Genomic DNA, 18,805 nt, shown 5'->3' with positions numbered 1-18,805 from the left:
ATAAATACTTCTTAACAAGAAACTGTTTTATGCATTATTTATATTAAAATGTATATTTTTGTCCCTGTGCATATTTTCTAGCATATTAGTGACAAATAGTGCAGGTCGTGTGTCACTCACAGATGAGACAGTCTCCATTTCCCAGTAAAACACCACCTGTTACAAAATATGAAGGCACATAGAGATTTTGACCCCTTATATTTTCATTTTAGGAAGCTTAATGTGAGGAATATTTCATATATGTTACCACACTTACCACTGAAGTAAAAAATAGAACATTTAGACAGTTCACGTCAGTAGACAGTATTTGATTTAAATATCTCACATTGCTTACTCTATTTCAAGGGTAGGTGATGTAAACCATGTGTTATGTTGCAGATCTTAATAAAGTTGCTGACTAGTTGATAATAATGTGAGTTTTTATATGCTTGATGCCAACCAACAAATGGCTTACTGTGTACTGGGATAGGAGTAACTGTGAAGGGACAGTGTTTGAACACTGAGAAAAATAAATAAATACATAAACCACACTTAGTGTTATTGCATGCTTTTTATGATGTTTATGGTTGTTTTTACAGAAGTTAAAGCCCACAGCAGTTTCTATGTGTTCTGTAAGACGGTCTGCAAGGCCATTCAGCCTGGAAAACTACGTGTTCGCTGCAGAGACTGCAAACAAGGCACTCTTACTCTCAGCAGGGTACGTACTGTATATGCACACACAGTATATGCTTCTGTGATTTCTCTAACACCTAGTCCTAACTACCTACTTTGCATAGAAGCTTACTTCTTAATTCAAAGATGCCAATTTACTAGTGTCTTTTTTTTTGTTTGGCATACAGAACACATTTAGATACAGTTAGTATACAGAAGTTGATATCACTTTTATTCTCACCTTTATTTAAACTCTTTTTGGCTTATGTGGTTCCATGAAGAACCTTTAACATCCATCAAACCTTTTTTTACTACACAAAAAAAAATATTTAGAGGAAAATGGTTCTTTAGATTATTAAAACAATCCTTACAGTGGGAAAAATATTCTTTTGAGGTTCTTTGGGGAACTTTGCTGTGAAAAACTCCTTTGTGTGTATAAAATTGGCCTTAAAGGGATAGTTACCCAATTATTTACTCACCCTCAAGCCATCCTAGGAGCCCTGCTGTCTTGTGAACACATGTATGACAGTAAGCGGAAGCTAGAGATTAAAGTTTTAAATATGAATATTTTTCTTACAAAAATGCTTCACTTCACTTCAAATGGCCTTTATTAACCTCCCAGAACCATATGGAGTATTTTTTATGATGGATGGATGCACTTTTTGGGGGTTCAAAATCTTGATCCCCATTCACTGCCATTGTAAAGCTTGGAATAGTCAGGCAATTTTTAATATAACTCCAATTGTATTCGTCCGAAAGTAGAAAGTCATATATACCTAGGATGGCTTGAGGGTAAAGGTGTAAATCATGGGGCAATTTTCATTTTTGGGTGAACTATCCCTTGAAGGTTATCAACAGTAAAGTATTTTCATATTGAAGAATTTGGATTATATATATATATATATATATATATATATATATATATATATATATGTATATATAATATATATGTATTATATATAATATATATTTTGTATCTGTATTAATCACAAAATTATTCGTATCTGTAGGGGTGTGCAGCGAAGCCAGTATTTGTATCTGTATTTGTATCTGTATCAATCACAAAATTATTCGTATCTGTATTCGGATAATACCGGAAGTAGGCGGAGCGTGAACCAGAACTGAACAAATATGCAGTATTTAACTAAAATAATATATATATATTTTTTTATGATTATACCATTTAGCCTATTTAAACATCTTCTAACAGTCGGAGCCGATTTCCTTGTATAGGCGGTACTTCGAGATACAGTGTGGTTGTGCTTCGAGCAACGTGAGTTTGAGTCCGTGCTTGGGGACCTTTCGTGATCCAATAAATAGATATTTAAGTATCTAAATTAAAACAGTAAGGGTTCCTACGCAATTTAGAAATATGGAAAATGATTTAAGTCATTTCCAGGAAATGCATGGAAAAAGGCAACTGCAACACTGCTATTTTATTAGCGCTTATTTCATTTATAAACTCATTTAGCTACTTCACACACTTGTTACTGTGTTGTAATTTTAGAGGATTATGTAAAACAACATGAATTCCTTTGGCTCACTGGTTCCTGCGTTTAAAAAAGTATTTCACTTAATTTGCAGGTCTGGAAAACCTATGGGGAAAAAAGAGAACAGAGTATGGAAAAATATTTCCCTTTTTTTTTCTTTTCTTTCCTATTCATTTTTCTTAAATATAAAATTTATAAATTCAAAAATACATTTATCATACATGTTGGAAGATTTCATGACAAACATTTAGTGAATGAATTAAAACAACTATAAAAACAAATCATTCAGAACTATTTAAACGAGTCTTTTTTTTAACTTCACTAAACAAATGTGCATTTGCCACGCAAACCAGCAAAAGTTAAGGATGCAAACATGTAGACCTAGTAGAAGATGTTTCTGTATTTAAGGTTGATTATTAGCCTATACTCTAGACAGAGAGCTGCTTTGGTTTTTGAGAGATGGAGATGCGCAGAGACGGCAATCGCGCTGTGCTTATTCATTCGCGTATCATATCGTAGCCTATAAGGTTTAAATTATTGCCTTTTATATATACACAAATAGTAGAACATGTATGATGTAATATTAGGCCTGCTCTTGCCAAGCTCTGATTTCTGAGAGATGCACGCGTGGCAACAGCAATGCGGTGTATGATTTGCGCTCTTTTAATTCACTTTCATTCACTTCACACACTCACTGAGTGAATTTAGAGGTCTGTGTAAAATATTGCACTGATCCCCTGGCCCACCTGAGAATCTAGCAAACACCAGACTGTGCTGCAGCCTCAGCCGAATACTCGGGCAGAACTATTCGTTATCTGTTATTCGTTTTTGAAACCATTATCCGTGCCTTTCCGAATAAGGTATTCAGCTTCGGTCACACCCCTAATATATATATATATATATTATATATATATATATATATATATATATATATATATATATATATATATATATATATATATATATATATATATATATATATTATTTAGGGTCATTGATGTGACACTCAATCCTAACTTTTAATTTATTAAAATTAATGTAAACATGGAATTTCACACATACAACAATTTGAATGCACCTTTTGTATGATAAGCATGTTTTTAATTTTTAATCATTATTATTATATTTTTAGAAAATATTATTTTATTTTATATTACTATATTAAAAAAAATATATACAGTATATTGTTATTATTATTATTATTATTATTATTGTTGTTGTTATTATTATTATTATATAAATGTATTACTTTCCTGAATCCAGTATACAGTATTACATGAATCCAACATGGATACAATGAGTACATTTCTAAGAATTTCCCTTTTGTTTATTATGGATAATTGTACCATAATAGTTAGATCCTTGCAACTGTGGTTAAATCACTCATTTTAAACAAGCTGTGGTGGGTTATTCTAATGCAGCCTCATGCTCCAGCCACAGAAACTGCATCACTGAATGATGACTGTAGGGGAAAAGCCTGCTTATTATTGCTGTTCTTTAGTCCACATTCATAAGCGCTTTGAGACAAAAATAAATAAATAAATAAAATAAAACCCAGAAACATTTGCTCTGTTGCCCCAAGTCTCATAACTAACTAACAGTGACACTTCTTAGCCTGAAGTATGAATACAGAACAGCACAAACCCACGTCTCGCTGCCCCCACATGGCTGTCATAAGCCCCATCCCTCTGTAGTTCCGCCCGTGGCCTGTTTTATCTTTCGGTCCGTATGGACTTTCTGTCCCAACGCGTGGGCAGCATTCCCACCTCTCCGCATTCTGCCGCTGTTTGGGAAGGCTGACTGACACGTCGCTAAGCTGCACCTGCCTTTTCTTTCCGCTCGCGGTGGTCTTCGGCGCTGAGAATCTGTTTGTCCACTGTCTCGGTGCCAGTGTCGCCCCATTCCTTTGCCAATCTTGTGATGTGTCTGGCTCTTAGCATCCTCGGGCCTGAAATGGTTTCCAGCTCTTCGCATCTAACTCTCTCCAGAGAACTTTCTCCAAATATGCTGAGAAGAAGACGGCAAAGTTTATGCACTCGCTGTCAGAGCACTTCATTTGGACCTTTGGAGATATTGGACTTAGCAGCACTTTCAATCAAATACATTCATCTCCATCAGCAACTCCTAGCTCAAACATCCAGCTTTGGCTTTTAATAGATTTGTGTGCATGATGTAGACACTTTTACACCAGGATCTTCAAAACCTACATCACTGAATTAGGCCTTTAGGGGGAAAACCTGCTTATTATTGCTGTTACGAGTTTCTTTGCACTTTGAACATTAATAGAAAATAACCTTGGCTTACATCTCTCCAGAACACAATTATTAGAAATACAGTGTTGACTACATTGCTGGCATTATAAATATCTCAATGTGCCCTAAGGCTTTAATTAGAAGTTTTAATTATAATGTTCAGGTTGTTTCCATTGTAATGAAACCCCCAGCCCCATAGATATTACATTACAGGCTTAGCATTTCAGATTTAATATTTGTCGTACATTGTGTATCAAGTTGAGCTCTTTGGTTGTGTTTTCCATAAAATTCACCTAAAAATGGGAAAAAAAATAACCATTTACTCACCTCATATTGTTATACATTTTTATTGTTCTGTGCACACAAAAGAGGACTTTTTGAAAAAAGACCTTTTTTTTTAAATGACATCAGTTGCTTGTCAAGCTCCAAAAAAGGACTATCAACACCAGTAAGGTTGTAAAAATAGTCCACATGATTAGTGACACAAGTGTGTTGAGCAGGCTGAAATATAAAAATGTATTCTGTGTAGGTAAAAATATATTCAAAACAATTACAGGAAAGGGTATGTTATTCAAAGTCCAAAACAATAGTGAAGGCAAAAGAATATATGGAGCCAATGGTGGACAGTAATGAAGTATTTTTACTTCATTAACTGCACTTAAGTACTTTTTTCAAGTATCTGAACTTTATCATAATATATATATATATATATATATATATAGTTCAGTCATGAAACTCTAGATGGCGCAGGCTGAAGGGATTTTAGAACAGTAAAGTGAATTGGGGTTTACCTTATTTTCCCAAAATCTCCAATGCTTTTAATATCTTCTGTGGGCATTCATTTCTACATTAACCGCAAACGGATCACTTTCAGATGCACATGTCACTAGTTGGGTTGGTTTGCACAATTGTTCACAGTTTTCAGCCAGGGTGAACCCGTCTAATTGTCTTTCATAAATGGCATACTGTCAACAGCCTTACTTATTTAACCACAACAACTTAATGAGCAACAGAAAATAATATACCGGCTTATACTTGTACTCCTGCCACATTGCAATGCAATTCAGAAGAGGGAGCGCTCATTCTTAAAGGGGCCACATCTCTATTTCACTCATTACCTTGGTTCAGTGATAGTGAAGAGTTTATTATGGAAGTCATGTTTAGTGATAGTTTAAAGATAATTAATCATGTTAATTATCATAATAAATAATTTCCAATCAGTAGCCCACAACTTGGATTTCCTATATTAATACACTCTTAAAATGGAATTTACTATTTGTGTATTCAGTTGGGCTTACAGCAATTTTAGTACTTTCATGGAGTGTAGCAGCAGTATCATAAAATTCATATTGCGTTATTAGTGAATTGTTAATAGCAGTATGTATAGCAAATCAATTCAAATTATTACTGTTGTTTATAGCAGCGGCAGCAGAAAGTATCATAGGTTAAGTAACTCTTTAGAATTGAAATATGCTTTTATTACATTGTTTAATTAACAGGCCGTACAGAGATTTTGTGATCTCTTCAAAGCAAAATAGGCATTATTTGTTTGCATTTCCTTGTTTAATAAAGACGCTTATAGTAATTCTAAGTACTTCCGTGCAGCAGTATGCATAGCTATTCAGATCGCAATTTTTAGCTAATTTAAAAGCAGCAGAATGGCATAGCAAATTCAGATGCAATGTCAGAAATTATATTAGCAGCAGTCTGCATAGCAACCAGTTATTATTGCTAATACAGCAGGGGCAGCAGAAAGTACTTTAGTTGCATATAATTTCAGTGATAATGCATGGATGGGCTACAGCAAATCTAGTACTTTCATGGAATGTAGCAGCAGTATCCATAGAATTTCAGATTGCGTTATTAGCGAATAATTAATAGCAGTATGCATAGCAAATCAAATAATGCTTTTAGTTGCAGCAGCAGTAGGCAGACCGTAGTTGCTGAAGTGTCAGTGACTAAAAATGGATGTTATATGAACTCTTCAAGTGAATAGGCATCATTTGCATTTTGTTTATTTAAAAGGGGCTTATAGCAATTCTAAGTACCTTAATGCAGCTGTAGCAGAGGTAAGCATAGTTATTCAGATAACATGTAGTGAATTTAATAGCACCATCATGCAAATTCATATGCAATGTTAGAAATTATATTAGTAGCAGGAAGTCAAATTATTGTTGCTAATATAGCAGCTGCAGCAGAAAGTACTTTAGTTGCTTGAAATTTCAGTGATAACGCATGGTGTAAGTAACTCTTTAAAGTGAAATAAGCATTTTATTTCTTTGCTTATTTAAGAGGACTTACAGTAGATTTTGTGAACTCTTCAAAGTGAATGGGCATTATTTGATTGCATTTGCTATTTAATAAAGAGGCTAATAGCAATTGTAAGTACTTTCATGCAGCTGTAGCAGTAGTATGCATTACTATTTAGATTTCAAGTTTAGTGAATTTTAATAGCAGCAGCATGCATAGAAAATTCAGATGCAATGTTAGAAATATTAGCCGCAGTCTGCATGGTTAGGGTTAGTTTATATGCTATTTGTGCAGAAGCAATATGTCTTAGATAGTCAGGGCACTGTATCGCCATATGTGTTGGCAGTAGCAAGTTCATGTACTTGCTTGCAGCAGCAGGAACAATCTACAACTACAGCAGCAGCAATTCAGCAGCAGCAGCATAGCAGATCTATTCCTCCAAGTTCAAATACATTAACATTGTCATATCCATTACCATGCTAAAATCTTCAGAGTTGTCATGATTGAAATATATCGTTCAGTCATGAAACTTTAGATGGCGCAGGCTGATGGGTTGTTAATGTACAGTAACTGATGATATTCAGAGTTAAACGACTTGGCACAAGCTGATTGGTTCTTGCTGCATATGCAGCCAATGAGCTTACTGCCTTGCATTTATTATAAAACTGGCTAGCATTGACTTGAGATTCTTGCAGTGCACTTTCAGAGTTTTTCTGAAACCCTCCACCTTCCCCATCTCCACCTGTATAGATCTGCTACGGGTTATTTTATATGCTATTTGTGCAGCAGCAGTATGTCTTAAATACTCACAGCACCGTATTGTCATAAGTAGCAAGTTCCTGTACCTGCTTGTAGCAGCAGCAATATTCTACAACTACAGCAATAACCAACAGCAACAGCAATTCAGCAGCAGCATAGCAGATCTGTTCTGCCAAGACCAAACACATTAACGTTGTTATATCCATCACCATGCTAAAATCTTCTGAGAGTTGTCATGATTAAAATATATTTCATTTTAGAAGCTTTTACTTTTGCTTCACTACATTTGAAAGCTTAATATATACTCTTTATATTATCTATATTACACTTTACTTAACCTCATTTCTTAAAGGTGTCATATGACATTGCTAAAAAGAACATTATTTTGTGTATTTGGTGTAATGCAATGTGTTTATGCAGTTGAAGGTTCAAAAAACACACTATTTTCCACATAATTTACATTATTTTTGCTCCTCTATGCCCCACCTTTCTGAAACGCATCGATTTTTACAAAGCTTTTTGAAAAGCGAGGTGTGCTCTGATTGGCCAGCTATCCACTGCATTGTGATTGGCCAAATTCCTCAAGCGCGTGACGGAAATGTAATGCCACTTAACATACTGTGATGCAGAGTCCCAGCACGACAAGATAAAACCAACAAAACCCATTACAAACAAGGCATTTGTAGCATCCAGTGGGCTCATAGTTGCTGATTTTAATGACTTATACTGTCTTTTTATGTGTTGCATTGCGTATCCTGCTGCGTAAACATAAAACCATGTCTGCATTTGTGATCGGAGAAAAAACAAGCGCTATTCTACTCTCTCTGCTCAAAACTCGCGGTTGAATCAGTGGCAAATTCTTTAAATATGTAAATTTACTTACAGACTGTGAGTCAGAAGCGCCAGACTCACAGTCTGTAATTGGAATTGCCCCACTTAGAAACAGCCTTTGTGCACAGCCTTCCCTGGATTAAGAAACAGTCCTCCATAAAATGCGCTGCAAACATCTGAATATTTGGGTTGAACTGTTCTGGAACAGTGTTGTTAATACAACTTAACCACTGATTTCTAGTTGTGTCCTCTTTTGGAAGGCCAAGCAAAGTAGTTTTGCTTTCACAACAAAACTTTAAAAAAACAAAAAATTTAAATCACATCATATGTCCCCTTTAAAAACATGTCATTTCTCATTATTTTGAACTGGAGAAATCATCATCCAATCATCATCACTTTTTACAGTAAAGTGTTTGTCAACATACATTTAGGTTTTCCTAATACTTTTGTTTCATTGCTCAATGTATTGTAACCTGAATTGATATTTTAATATTTCTTGTTTTGATAATCTATGACAAGCACCCCTCCCTCAAGTATTTTGAGAAAGTAGGATTACAAAATATATTTATACTTTATTATATAATATAAAATGATTAAATATAAAAGTATATATTACAAAACAAATGTTAATTGATCAGTACGTTTTACTCATAATACTTGAGCACATTAAAAATCTAATAAGTAAGGGATAATCAATGGTTTGCCACGCATTAAAGGATTTTAAATGCACGACGCGGAGGCAAAGAACCAGCCTCCGCAAAGTGCATTTAAAATCCTTTATAAAACGGTTAATTCTATTCTCCGATTCTGATTGGTCAGCAGCTGTGTTTTATTCAGGATACAGCACGGCTATGACCGCTTAACCCGTTTAACCCAAGGGTTCTGTGTATCACTGAGCAACACTCTTAGCAACAGAAAACAATCAATAATATAGCATTAAAACTGTTCTGTGTATTATGTTAGTTATTTCGGCACAAATAACTGTTTGTTATTTATTTAATGAAGGGACAGGGGCAAAAACAGGGTCTTATGAGAGGATTCTGTTTGTGGACTTTAGTTCGGCTTTCAACACCATCATCCCAACAGCCCTCCAGACCAAACTGACCCAGCTCTCTGTTCCTAGCTCTAACTGTCAGTGGATCACCTGCTTTCTGACAGACAGGCAACAGCTATTGAGACTGGGGAAATTCATGTCAAACAGCCGCTCCACCAACACTGGTGCCCCTCAGGGATGTGTTCTCTCCTCACTGCTCTTCTCCCTCTACACCAACGACTGCACCTCTAAAGACCCCTCTGTCAAGCTCCTGAAGTTTGCAGACGACACTACAGTCGTCGGACTCATCCAGGATTGTGACAAGTCTGCTTACAGACAAGAGGTTGAGCAGCTGGCTGTCTGGTGCAGTCTTAACAACCTGGAGCTGAACACTCTCAAAACAGTGGAGATGATAGTGGACTTTTCACTCTGGATCCCTCACATCCAAGTTACCCCCTTTTTGAACTTTTGCCATCTGGCCAGCGCTTCAGAGCTGCAAATACCAGGACAGCCAGGCACAAGAACAGTTTCTTCCCCCAGGCAATCTACCTCATGAACAGTTAAATGTTCCCCACCTATGCAATAAAAATGTGCAATATCCTTATATTTATTTATTACCCCTCCATCCTAGTACATCCCTGCATCTCACTCTATTCTATTCCATTATCATCTATAGCACAACTGTTCATACAATTTATTTATTTTCTGATTTATTTTGCAATATTTGTCCTTTTTTATCTCTGTGTTGATGTTGTCTCTGTGTACTGGAAGCTTATGTCACTAAAACAAATTCCTTGTATGTGCAAGCATACTTGGCAATAAAGCTATTTCTGATTCTGAGAATATGAAACTCTGTCTCTTTTCCATTTTGTTTTTTTCAGTGGCACAGACCACATAATGATACCTTATGTGAATTATCTGGTAATCATTGGCTGCGCTTCGAAAGGTCAGAGGCAAACAGGGTCAGCTTTGAGCATCCCATTACAATGCTTCACCTGCTTGCAACACGGTGGCAGGGATAATGCTGTGTTTTTATGCTTCTCTCCACACAGTTCAATACACTGCAAAACATTGACACAAATCACATTAAAAGGCCTTAAGAGTTGTGATTAATGGCTATTTATTACTTGGATGTTAGTAGTATTTTGTACTTTGAGAAGTAAACATTCCTGGAAATATGTCCTCAAATAAAGTACCAAATAAATAAATACTGTGGGGTTTTGGATTTTCCATAGTTTGGGACGTCTAAATACAACAGCTGTTTTATGGCAGTGAGCATTCAATTCACATGGAAATTAAATAGATAAATTAATGTATAAAATAAACTAAATTAGTTATTGCTAAACTTAGACTGTCATTCAAAAGTTTGGGAATGTTTTTGTAAGAAATGTCTTAAAGGGATAGTTCACCCAAAGAAATTAATATTCTGTCATTAATTACTTACCCTCGTGTTGTTCCAAACCCGTAAGTCCTTCAATCATCTTCGGAACACAAATTAAGATATTTTTGATGAATTCCGAGAGCTCTCTGACCCTCCCATAGACAGCAAGGATCCTTACACGATCAAGGTCCAGAAACATTAAGGAGATTGGTAAAATAATCCATGTGACATCAGGGGTTCAACCATAATTTTACGAAGCTACGAGAAGCTACTGAACATGGATACTCTCCGAAATGGCACCAGGATAATGCGGAGGAGACGAGTTGTTGAATAAAGTCTTTTTTTTCCCTTTGCGTACAAAAAGTGTTCTCGTAGCTTCGTAAAATTCAGGTTGAACCCCTGATGTCACATGGACTCCTTTTCCTTGCTACGTTTCTGGGCCTTGATCGTGTAAGGACACTTGTTGACTAAGGGAGGGTCAGAGAGCTCACGGGATGCATCAAAAATATCTTAATTTGTGTTCTGAAGACGAACGGAAGTCTTACGGGTTTGGAACGACATGAGGGAAAGTAATTTTTGGGTGAACTACCCCTTTAAGGCCTGTTCACACCAAGGACGATAACTATAAAGAGAACCATATTAGCGTCCACTCCACACCAATGAACAATATCATGGATTCTGATTGGGTGTCAATGTTTTTATTCATTCATCAGCTAGAAAAAAAAAAAATCTGAAAGTGATTCCAATGATATTTCTCTGTGGATTTATTGTTATAGCTGTGGCGTGGACTCTGCTATTCTTTAATATTGAGAACGATTTTTAGAACTATATCTTTATTGTTATCTTTATAGTTATTGTCTTTAGTGTGAACGGGCCTTTATGGTCACCAAGGCTGCATTCATTTGAACAAAAATACTGTAAAAATGGTCAAATATTATTTAAATTCAAAATAACTATTTTATATGTTAATATATTTGTAAAAAAAATATTTTCTGTCATGGAAAAGCTAAATTTTCAACGTCATTACTCCAGTCTTCAGTGTCACATGGTCCATATTATTATTTTTAGTAGTAGTTGTACTAGTACTAGTATTACTAAAGTGTGGAAGTATTTTTGATTACTCTTTGATGAATAGAAATTTAGTTCAAACAGAATTTAGAAATATGAATCTTTTGTAAAATGATTTATGTATATTAGTTTTAAAGTTTATATACATTTTTCAGACATATCTAATGGGTCTTGCAACAAAAGCATGGGGTGATTTCCATAGGATAAAAATGCTCCGAAATGTTGTGCCTATAGTGCAACTGCAGTTGATATTTTCACCAAAGATGGTTTCTTATCTAAGCAGAGATTGATGTCACTGTGATTACTACTCTGTTCCCTCCATGTGTTCAAACACAGAGTATTTGCTGTGTGTGCTTCAACCCTGTTTTCTCTGGATGTGTGCCATGTTTGTGTTTTCATTGGCTTCAAACGTCTATAATTGAGTGTGGTGAACGCAAGTGCAGTCGACCAATCAGGGCTTTAAGTTGGGTCGGTGTGTATCAGATAGGTCTCTGCTGGATACAGGAAGTAGAATCCTCACAGCAGGCTCACAGACACAGCCCTGTTTGTTAAACAATAATGTAATTAAGGCTTTGTGGGACTGCGATGTTGATTCTCTTCCATGGTGAAAAAAAAAAAAGAGAAATGTCCTGAGAGGGTGGGGAAGTGAGACTGATGTGAACAATGCGGGAGGTGTGTTGTTGAATAATGCATTGCCGTTTTTCTCATTAATCATTTACACTCGCAGTGGCGCGTGTGTGCGTTTGTGAACGTGCGTTTGTTTTGAGCCGACACGCCAGGGGTCTGTGTGACCTTTCCTTGCTGTCTCTAAGCAGGTGTCTTCGTGTAATCTCCGGGCTCCTCCACCACGGCGCGGCGGTTTCATCCCTCCGCCCTCCCTTCCCTTCACCCCCTCCTGCTCCCCCTGTGGGCGAGTAATGATTTTCTTAACCTTTTCTCTTGCTTATTAAGGGCCCTGTCAAAATGTTTAAATGCTTATGCTAATCAGGCACGGTCAGAGTCTGGCAGAGTGAGGGGGGGTGGCGGGGATGTTGTCCCAAAACAATTATGGATGGAGAGAGTGCCTTAATCTGGCAGAAGGACAAGGAAGAGTGTTTGATGAAGGTGGCATGTAGAGAAAGAGGACGGTGTGATGCTGGTGATTTTCAAAGGGATAGTCCACTCTGAAAGGAAAAACTATCATTATTTGGTCTTCTTCCATGTCATTTTAAACTTGCATTGCAGTTTTTTTTGTAGATTTTTTTACAAAAAGAAAAGTCCTGTGAAAAGGTTAAGTGCAGATTTTCTCTCTTTATTCTGGTCCAAACTGATAGAAAACAGCACAAAAAATTAAGTTTTAACATATTAAGTTAATTAAGCATTTTATTTTTGGACTTATAGGCTATATATATATATAAATAAATAAAAACCTGGTACATTTCAAAACTTACCTGGAGTGTTTTCTCAACCTTTCCTCTCCTCTCATCATCCTCACATTACAGCCATTCACATTGCGTCTTATGCACGCTCAAGTTCGTTATTTCAAATGTAGACAAGCGTCAAGCACACACACTGCAGTACAAATCATTACTATTAAATGTAAACAAAACCAAGGTTACAAAAAAAAAAAAAAAAAACTGTGTTTATTGTTAAAATATAATCTTTTCTTGTTACCTCAAACACTGTATCCGACTTGTTGACTGTTGTTGCATCATCTTTCTACTCGGATGAATCTAGTCTGTTGAGCTTACTGGTCCATCGATAGAATAACTTACGAGATATTTGGGTGTCACGGGTTACATGTTGCAGTCAAACTTATAGCAAAATTTGGTAGTTTTGTATGTTGTCTGTGGGTTTGCATCATCTGAGGTCTTCTAAGGGGTTGGCATCAACTCTTCTCAGGTGTTTGGTCATCTCAGGTTTTTTTAAGGGCTGGATCCAGATTCAAGCTTGTGTAATTCCTAGTAAGCAGAACCTAGTAACTTCCAGAAACAGAGAAGGAAATAGAGAAAAAATAGGGTAGCTGCTGTTCCACCTAAGCAAAAAAATGATGTGTTCAACCCAAGCACAAGAATGTTGATGTGCATTTGATCAGATGTAACTGAAGTACAAGGTTATGAGATACATTACGTGTGAATGCTTGGCTAAAGAGATGGAACATTGTCAGGAAGGCTATTCCAGAGTTTGGGAGCCAAATGTGAAAAAGCTCTACCTCCTTTAGTGGACTTTGCTATCCTAGGAACTACCAAGAGTCCAGAGATTTGTGACCTTAGGGAGCGGGAAGGATTGCAGCTTGATAGAAGACTAGTTAGGTTCGCAGGAGCTAAACCATTTAGGGCCTTAAAAGTAAGTAGTAATAATTTGTAACTGATACGAAACTTAATAGGTAGCCAGTACAGAGAATGTAAAATTGGGGTGGTAAGGACTCTAGCTGCTGCATTTTGGACCACCTGTAGTTTGTTCATTGAAGATGCAGGACAACCACCTAGCAGTGCATTACAATAGTCCAGTCTAGAGGTCATGAATGCATGAACTAGATTTTCTGCATCAGAAACAGGTAACATGTTTCGTAACTTGGCAATGTTTCTAAGATGGAAGAATGCTGTTTTTGTAACATGGGAAATATGATTTTCAAAAGACAAGTTGCTGTCTAATGTTTTAAAAATTTCCACCCTGTAGAGGAAGTAACAGTACATCCGTCTAGATGCCAATTGTAATCTACGAGATTGTGTACTGTTTTTTGTTCCAATAAGTAATATCTCAGGTACTATATCTATATCATTCACATCAATTACATGCAATATAATTAAATCTGGTGTATCATAAAAGTGATTAATGGGTCTGGTTATGTTTTGCTTGACTCCAAAATAGTTATCTGTAAACGCAAGTCCTAACATATCATTTATATTATCAACATGAATGAAGTCTCCAACAATTAGTGCTTTATCAGCATTAACCAATAGATCTGAGAGGAAATCTGCAAATTCTTTTAGGAATTATATTTGTTTAACAAATTGTGCACTATGTAAAAAGTGTTTTGAGGTCATAACATAATATTGTGCAAGGAACCATGAAAAATAAGTAATAAAAAATGATGAATAAAAGTTGTTAGTGTTTAACCACTAATTTTCATTTCAGCTGGAAACAGCAGTGAATTGTATGTATAGGTACGTTTTTCATGTGGAGTTAAAGGCATTTTTACCAGTGTTGTGTGGTTTTGATCTATTTCGCTTTAAACTTTCGAGTTAAACTGTCCTTCTTTCTTTTGACCCTTCTCTCATCACATTCCTGCTCTTTACTTGTCATCCAATTACCATAGTTCTCTTTATCTTCCTGTGACTGATGTCATCTCTGTGATGTTCTGTGTGTTGTCTTTAGGGGCCAAGCTGCTGGGATGACGTCCTACTCCCTAACAGGATTCATGGAGTATGTCAGTCACAAGACTGTGATGGCACAGTTGCAGTGAGTCTGCAACAATTTTATTGAATTATTATGTTAATTGTTATTGTTCCACTTTCCTGAATGAAAAAGCACCTTAAACCAACAAAAGATGGTTTGTTAAGACTAGACAAGCTTGTTAGGCTGGACTGTTTTGGTGGTTTTAAAGGACATTTGGGCACTTATAAGTTGTTCAGGCTGGGAGACTAGCTGACTGAACAGCTAACCCAGCTGAACATCAGGTTGGCCCCATCTAAAAATCAGTTTTTCAACAATAAAGAAACAATAATATGAAAAAAAAATATAGCAGAAAAATACAAAAAACTCCTGTGAAACATTGGAAATATGCCTGCAACACAATACTGGGTTCAAACCTAAATTTCAAGGTCACACTTTTTATCATTACATAGTCACTAACATTTTACCAAAGAAGTCGACCTACTACATTCAACCCCAATTTATTCATTTTTACAAAGCCACATTTTTAGTCCAGACACCATTTTTATTGTGCCTTTTTGTCCATCTAGCGCTGTATTGCTGGGCAGACAAAAAGGACCGTCCACTGGTTGGACTAAATTGGTAGCTTTATCCCAGCTGGGTCCAATATTACCACCCTCAAACTGCAAATCCATAAAAACCACTGCAGTTGGGTTGTTTGAGACTGTTCGTGGGGGGTTGCAGTGCATGATTACATCTCATTTGTGCTTCTTGCAGGAGTTCTACCTGAAATGTGCTGCCCACCCCACCTGTGATAATGACACTTCAGCAGCACTGGACTTGATAATGCCCAACACACGCAGAGTGCCCTGCATCGCCTGCACTGACATCATGTGAGTAGCTCTTGGTTTTTCCCATGTGTCTGTAGCTAAACCCATTATAGAGGTCGAAATGTGTCTACACAACAATGAACCAATCAGACAGTTCATTACAACATTAATCTCACCACGTCCTAAACAAGCCTGATGCAATAAATCAACAAACGATAAAAACTTTTGTCCTAACCAGCCACGATTACAAACAATTCTATTGGTTGCTTGGTTTCTATTAGGGCTGTGAATTGATTAAAACCTATAAATCAAAACCCGCAGCTACAAATATATATACACATTGAATCTTCAAATTAATGTGTACTGGAAAAATTTTAACATTGGAGGAAAAAATAAATAAATCAAGGATTATTAGAATATGTTTTACAAGAAAATTTATTTCAGTCTTCCTACGTTTGTGAAATTTACCATCAGTTTTACCAATTTTATATCAATTTGAAAATTGTTTCTACTTTTTTTCAGTGTAAGGATTTACTTTGAAACGGTTTTCACAAACAATTCACATAACGACAAGTATATATACGTAATTTATATATATATATATATATATATATATATATATATATATATATATATATATATATATTATATATATATATATATATATATATATATATATATATATATATATTACATTTTAAAATTATTTAAATTTGTTTATTGGGATAAAAAAAATATATATACTTAATTGCAAGCGGAATGTGATGTTTTTGGACACTTCAATGTTAATTCCAGTTAAATGAAATATATTATATTTAAAATGTATATTAAATGCTATTAGCTGAATTGTAAAGCGTCTTTTTGATTGACTTAACCCTTGTGCATTGTTCAAATTCACTACCCTTTCGTTATGTTCGGGATGAAAACAGCCGTAACTGTTTTCAAAAAAATCTGCTGTAAACTGCTGTAAAAAATGTATCAGATAAATATTTTTTTTCAATTTTTTTTGCATAAATCTATTAATCAACCTCAGTCCTAATCAAATCCAAGATTTTAACTCTTTAATTACCAAGTTCATAAATGATGTCACTGATTTGGGGGAAAAAAAAAAAAAAAATTACTTATTTTCAATATAAAAGTAATTGTGGCTGGATTTTTTTTTTTACTTTTTATAACAGTCTTGGGCATGTCAAAGATTAGTAGCAACATTGGCTTTGATGCATTTTTAGTTTTTGTGCAGCATTAGATTCAAATTTTTCTCCCTCATTTATTGTTGGTGGCTGTTTTTGCCCCATTGACTTCCATTATAACGAAATTTTTTGATTGCAAAGCCATGACACCATATAATCATGCATTCTTGATTGTTTGTGGTTTTCCCTGTTGGAAAGAGGTAAAATTTGTTATTTCTACAGTTGATCACTAGGTGGGACCATTAACCCTTTAGATAGGCCTGTGCAAAAAAAGCTTAGTTTCTGACTTGTATGTGAAGCTATATGGAGTATAACAGCATATTATATTGTGTGTGTGTGTGTGTGAGTGTGAGTGTGAGAGAGAGAGAGAGAGAGAGAGAGAGAGAGACATGAGAGAGACCTTTGCGCTCTTACCTTGATGTATTTGAGAAAATCAAAATGTACACCTCTCTCTCTCAGAACTACATGGAGTAAACAAAAGTGTAATTATGCACCTGCTGCCTTTTAATGGTGGTGATAAGTATAGACTAAACAAAAGAAAAGTACGTGGATTTAAACACTTGCATGCCATCCTGCTGGTCATTTGATGGTGAGAAGAGCAGCAAGCAACACGAGAAAGGGCTTGACTTGTACCAAAGTTTTAGAAATGATTATTTAGCTTGACCCCTCCAGCGAGCTGCAGCTTATTTGAAGGTGGTATTGCATTTTGGTTCATAATACATTATATTCATAAATCTGATGCAAAGTAGATTTTTTTACAGGATTTTAAGGTTTTAAACTGGCTTTACCATTAAGAAAAATACAAGCATTTCACACATAGGCCATCCGTACTTTTCACCATCAAAAGGCAGCAGGTGCATAAACACACTTTTTTTTTATTGTTTACTCCATGTAGTTCTGAGAGCTGAGGTACATATTTGGATTTTTTCAGATACATCAAGGTAAGTGCACAAAGGTCTCTCTCACACTCTCTCTTTCTCTCTCTCTCTCTCTCTCTCTCTCTCTCTCTCTCTCTCTCTCTCTCTCTCTCTCTCTCTCTCACTCACACACACACTATAATTTGTTGTTATACTCCATATAACTCCATATACAAGCCAGAAACTAAGCCTTTTTTTGCACAGGCCTATCTAAAGGGTTAATGGTCCCACCTAGTGATCAACTGTAAAAAAGAACAAATGTTACCTCTTCCCAAAAGGGAAAACCACCAACAATCAAGAATCTCTCACACACACAAACACTATAATTTGTTGTTATACTCCATATAACTCCATACACAAGCCAGAAACTAAGCCTTTTTTTGCACAGGCCTATCTAAAGGGTTAATGGTCCCACCGAGTGATCAACTGTAAAAATAACAAATTTTACCTCTTACCAACAGGGAAAACCACAAACAATCAAGAATGCATGATTATATGGTGTCATGGCTTTGCAATCAAAAAATGTCGTTATAATGGAAGTCAATGGGGCAAAAACAGCCACAAACAACAAATGAGGAAGAAAAAATTAAAATCTAATGCTGCACAAAAACTAACAATGCATCAAAGCCAAAGTTGTTACTAATCTTTGACATGCCCAAGACTGTGATAAAAGGTAAAAAAATATCCAGTCCACAATCACTTTTTATATTGAAAATATGTAATTTTGTGTGTTTTTTTTTTCCCAAATCAGTGACATCATTTATGAACTTGGTAAAATCTTGGATTTTTTTTAAACATT

General features: G+C 35.7%; 1 protein-coding gene across 3 annotated transcripts in view; it reads left to right on the top strand.

Annotated features, from left to right (window-relative positions):
• Window positions 1–18,805, top strand: part of prkn (parkin RBR E3 ubiquitin protein ligase) — a 118,104-nt gene that overhangs the window by 41,348 nt on the left and 57,951 nt on the right. For 2 of the 3 annotated variants that reach the window (XM_042736336.1, XM_042736335.1), the window contains 3 exons: window positions 579–697; window positions 15,073–15,156; window positions 15,847–15,962. In XM_042736336.1, coding sequence (XP_042592270.1) covers window positions 579–697; window positions 15,073–15,156; window positions 15,847–15,962 — 319 coding nt within the window. The remainder of the gene's footprint in view (window positions 1–578; window positions 698–15,072; window positions 15,157–15,846; window positions 15,963–18,805) is intronic. The other variant, XM_042736337.1, reaches the window with a different exon arrangement.

The sequence above is a fragment of the Cyprinus carpio genome, chromosome B13 (genome assembly GCF_018340385.1).
Source record: "Cyprinus carpio isolate SPL01 chromosome B13, ASM1834038v1, whole genome shotgun sequence".
Taxonomy (NCBI): Eukaryota; Metazoa; Chordata; class Actinopteri; order Cypriniformes; family Cyprinidae; genus Cyprinus; species Cyprinus carpio.
Note: the sequence above shows the minus strand (reverse complement) of the source record. Positions and strands in the feature narration are given on the sequence as shown.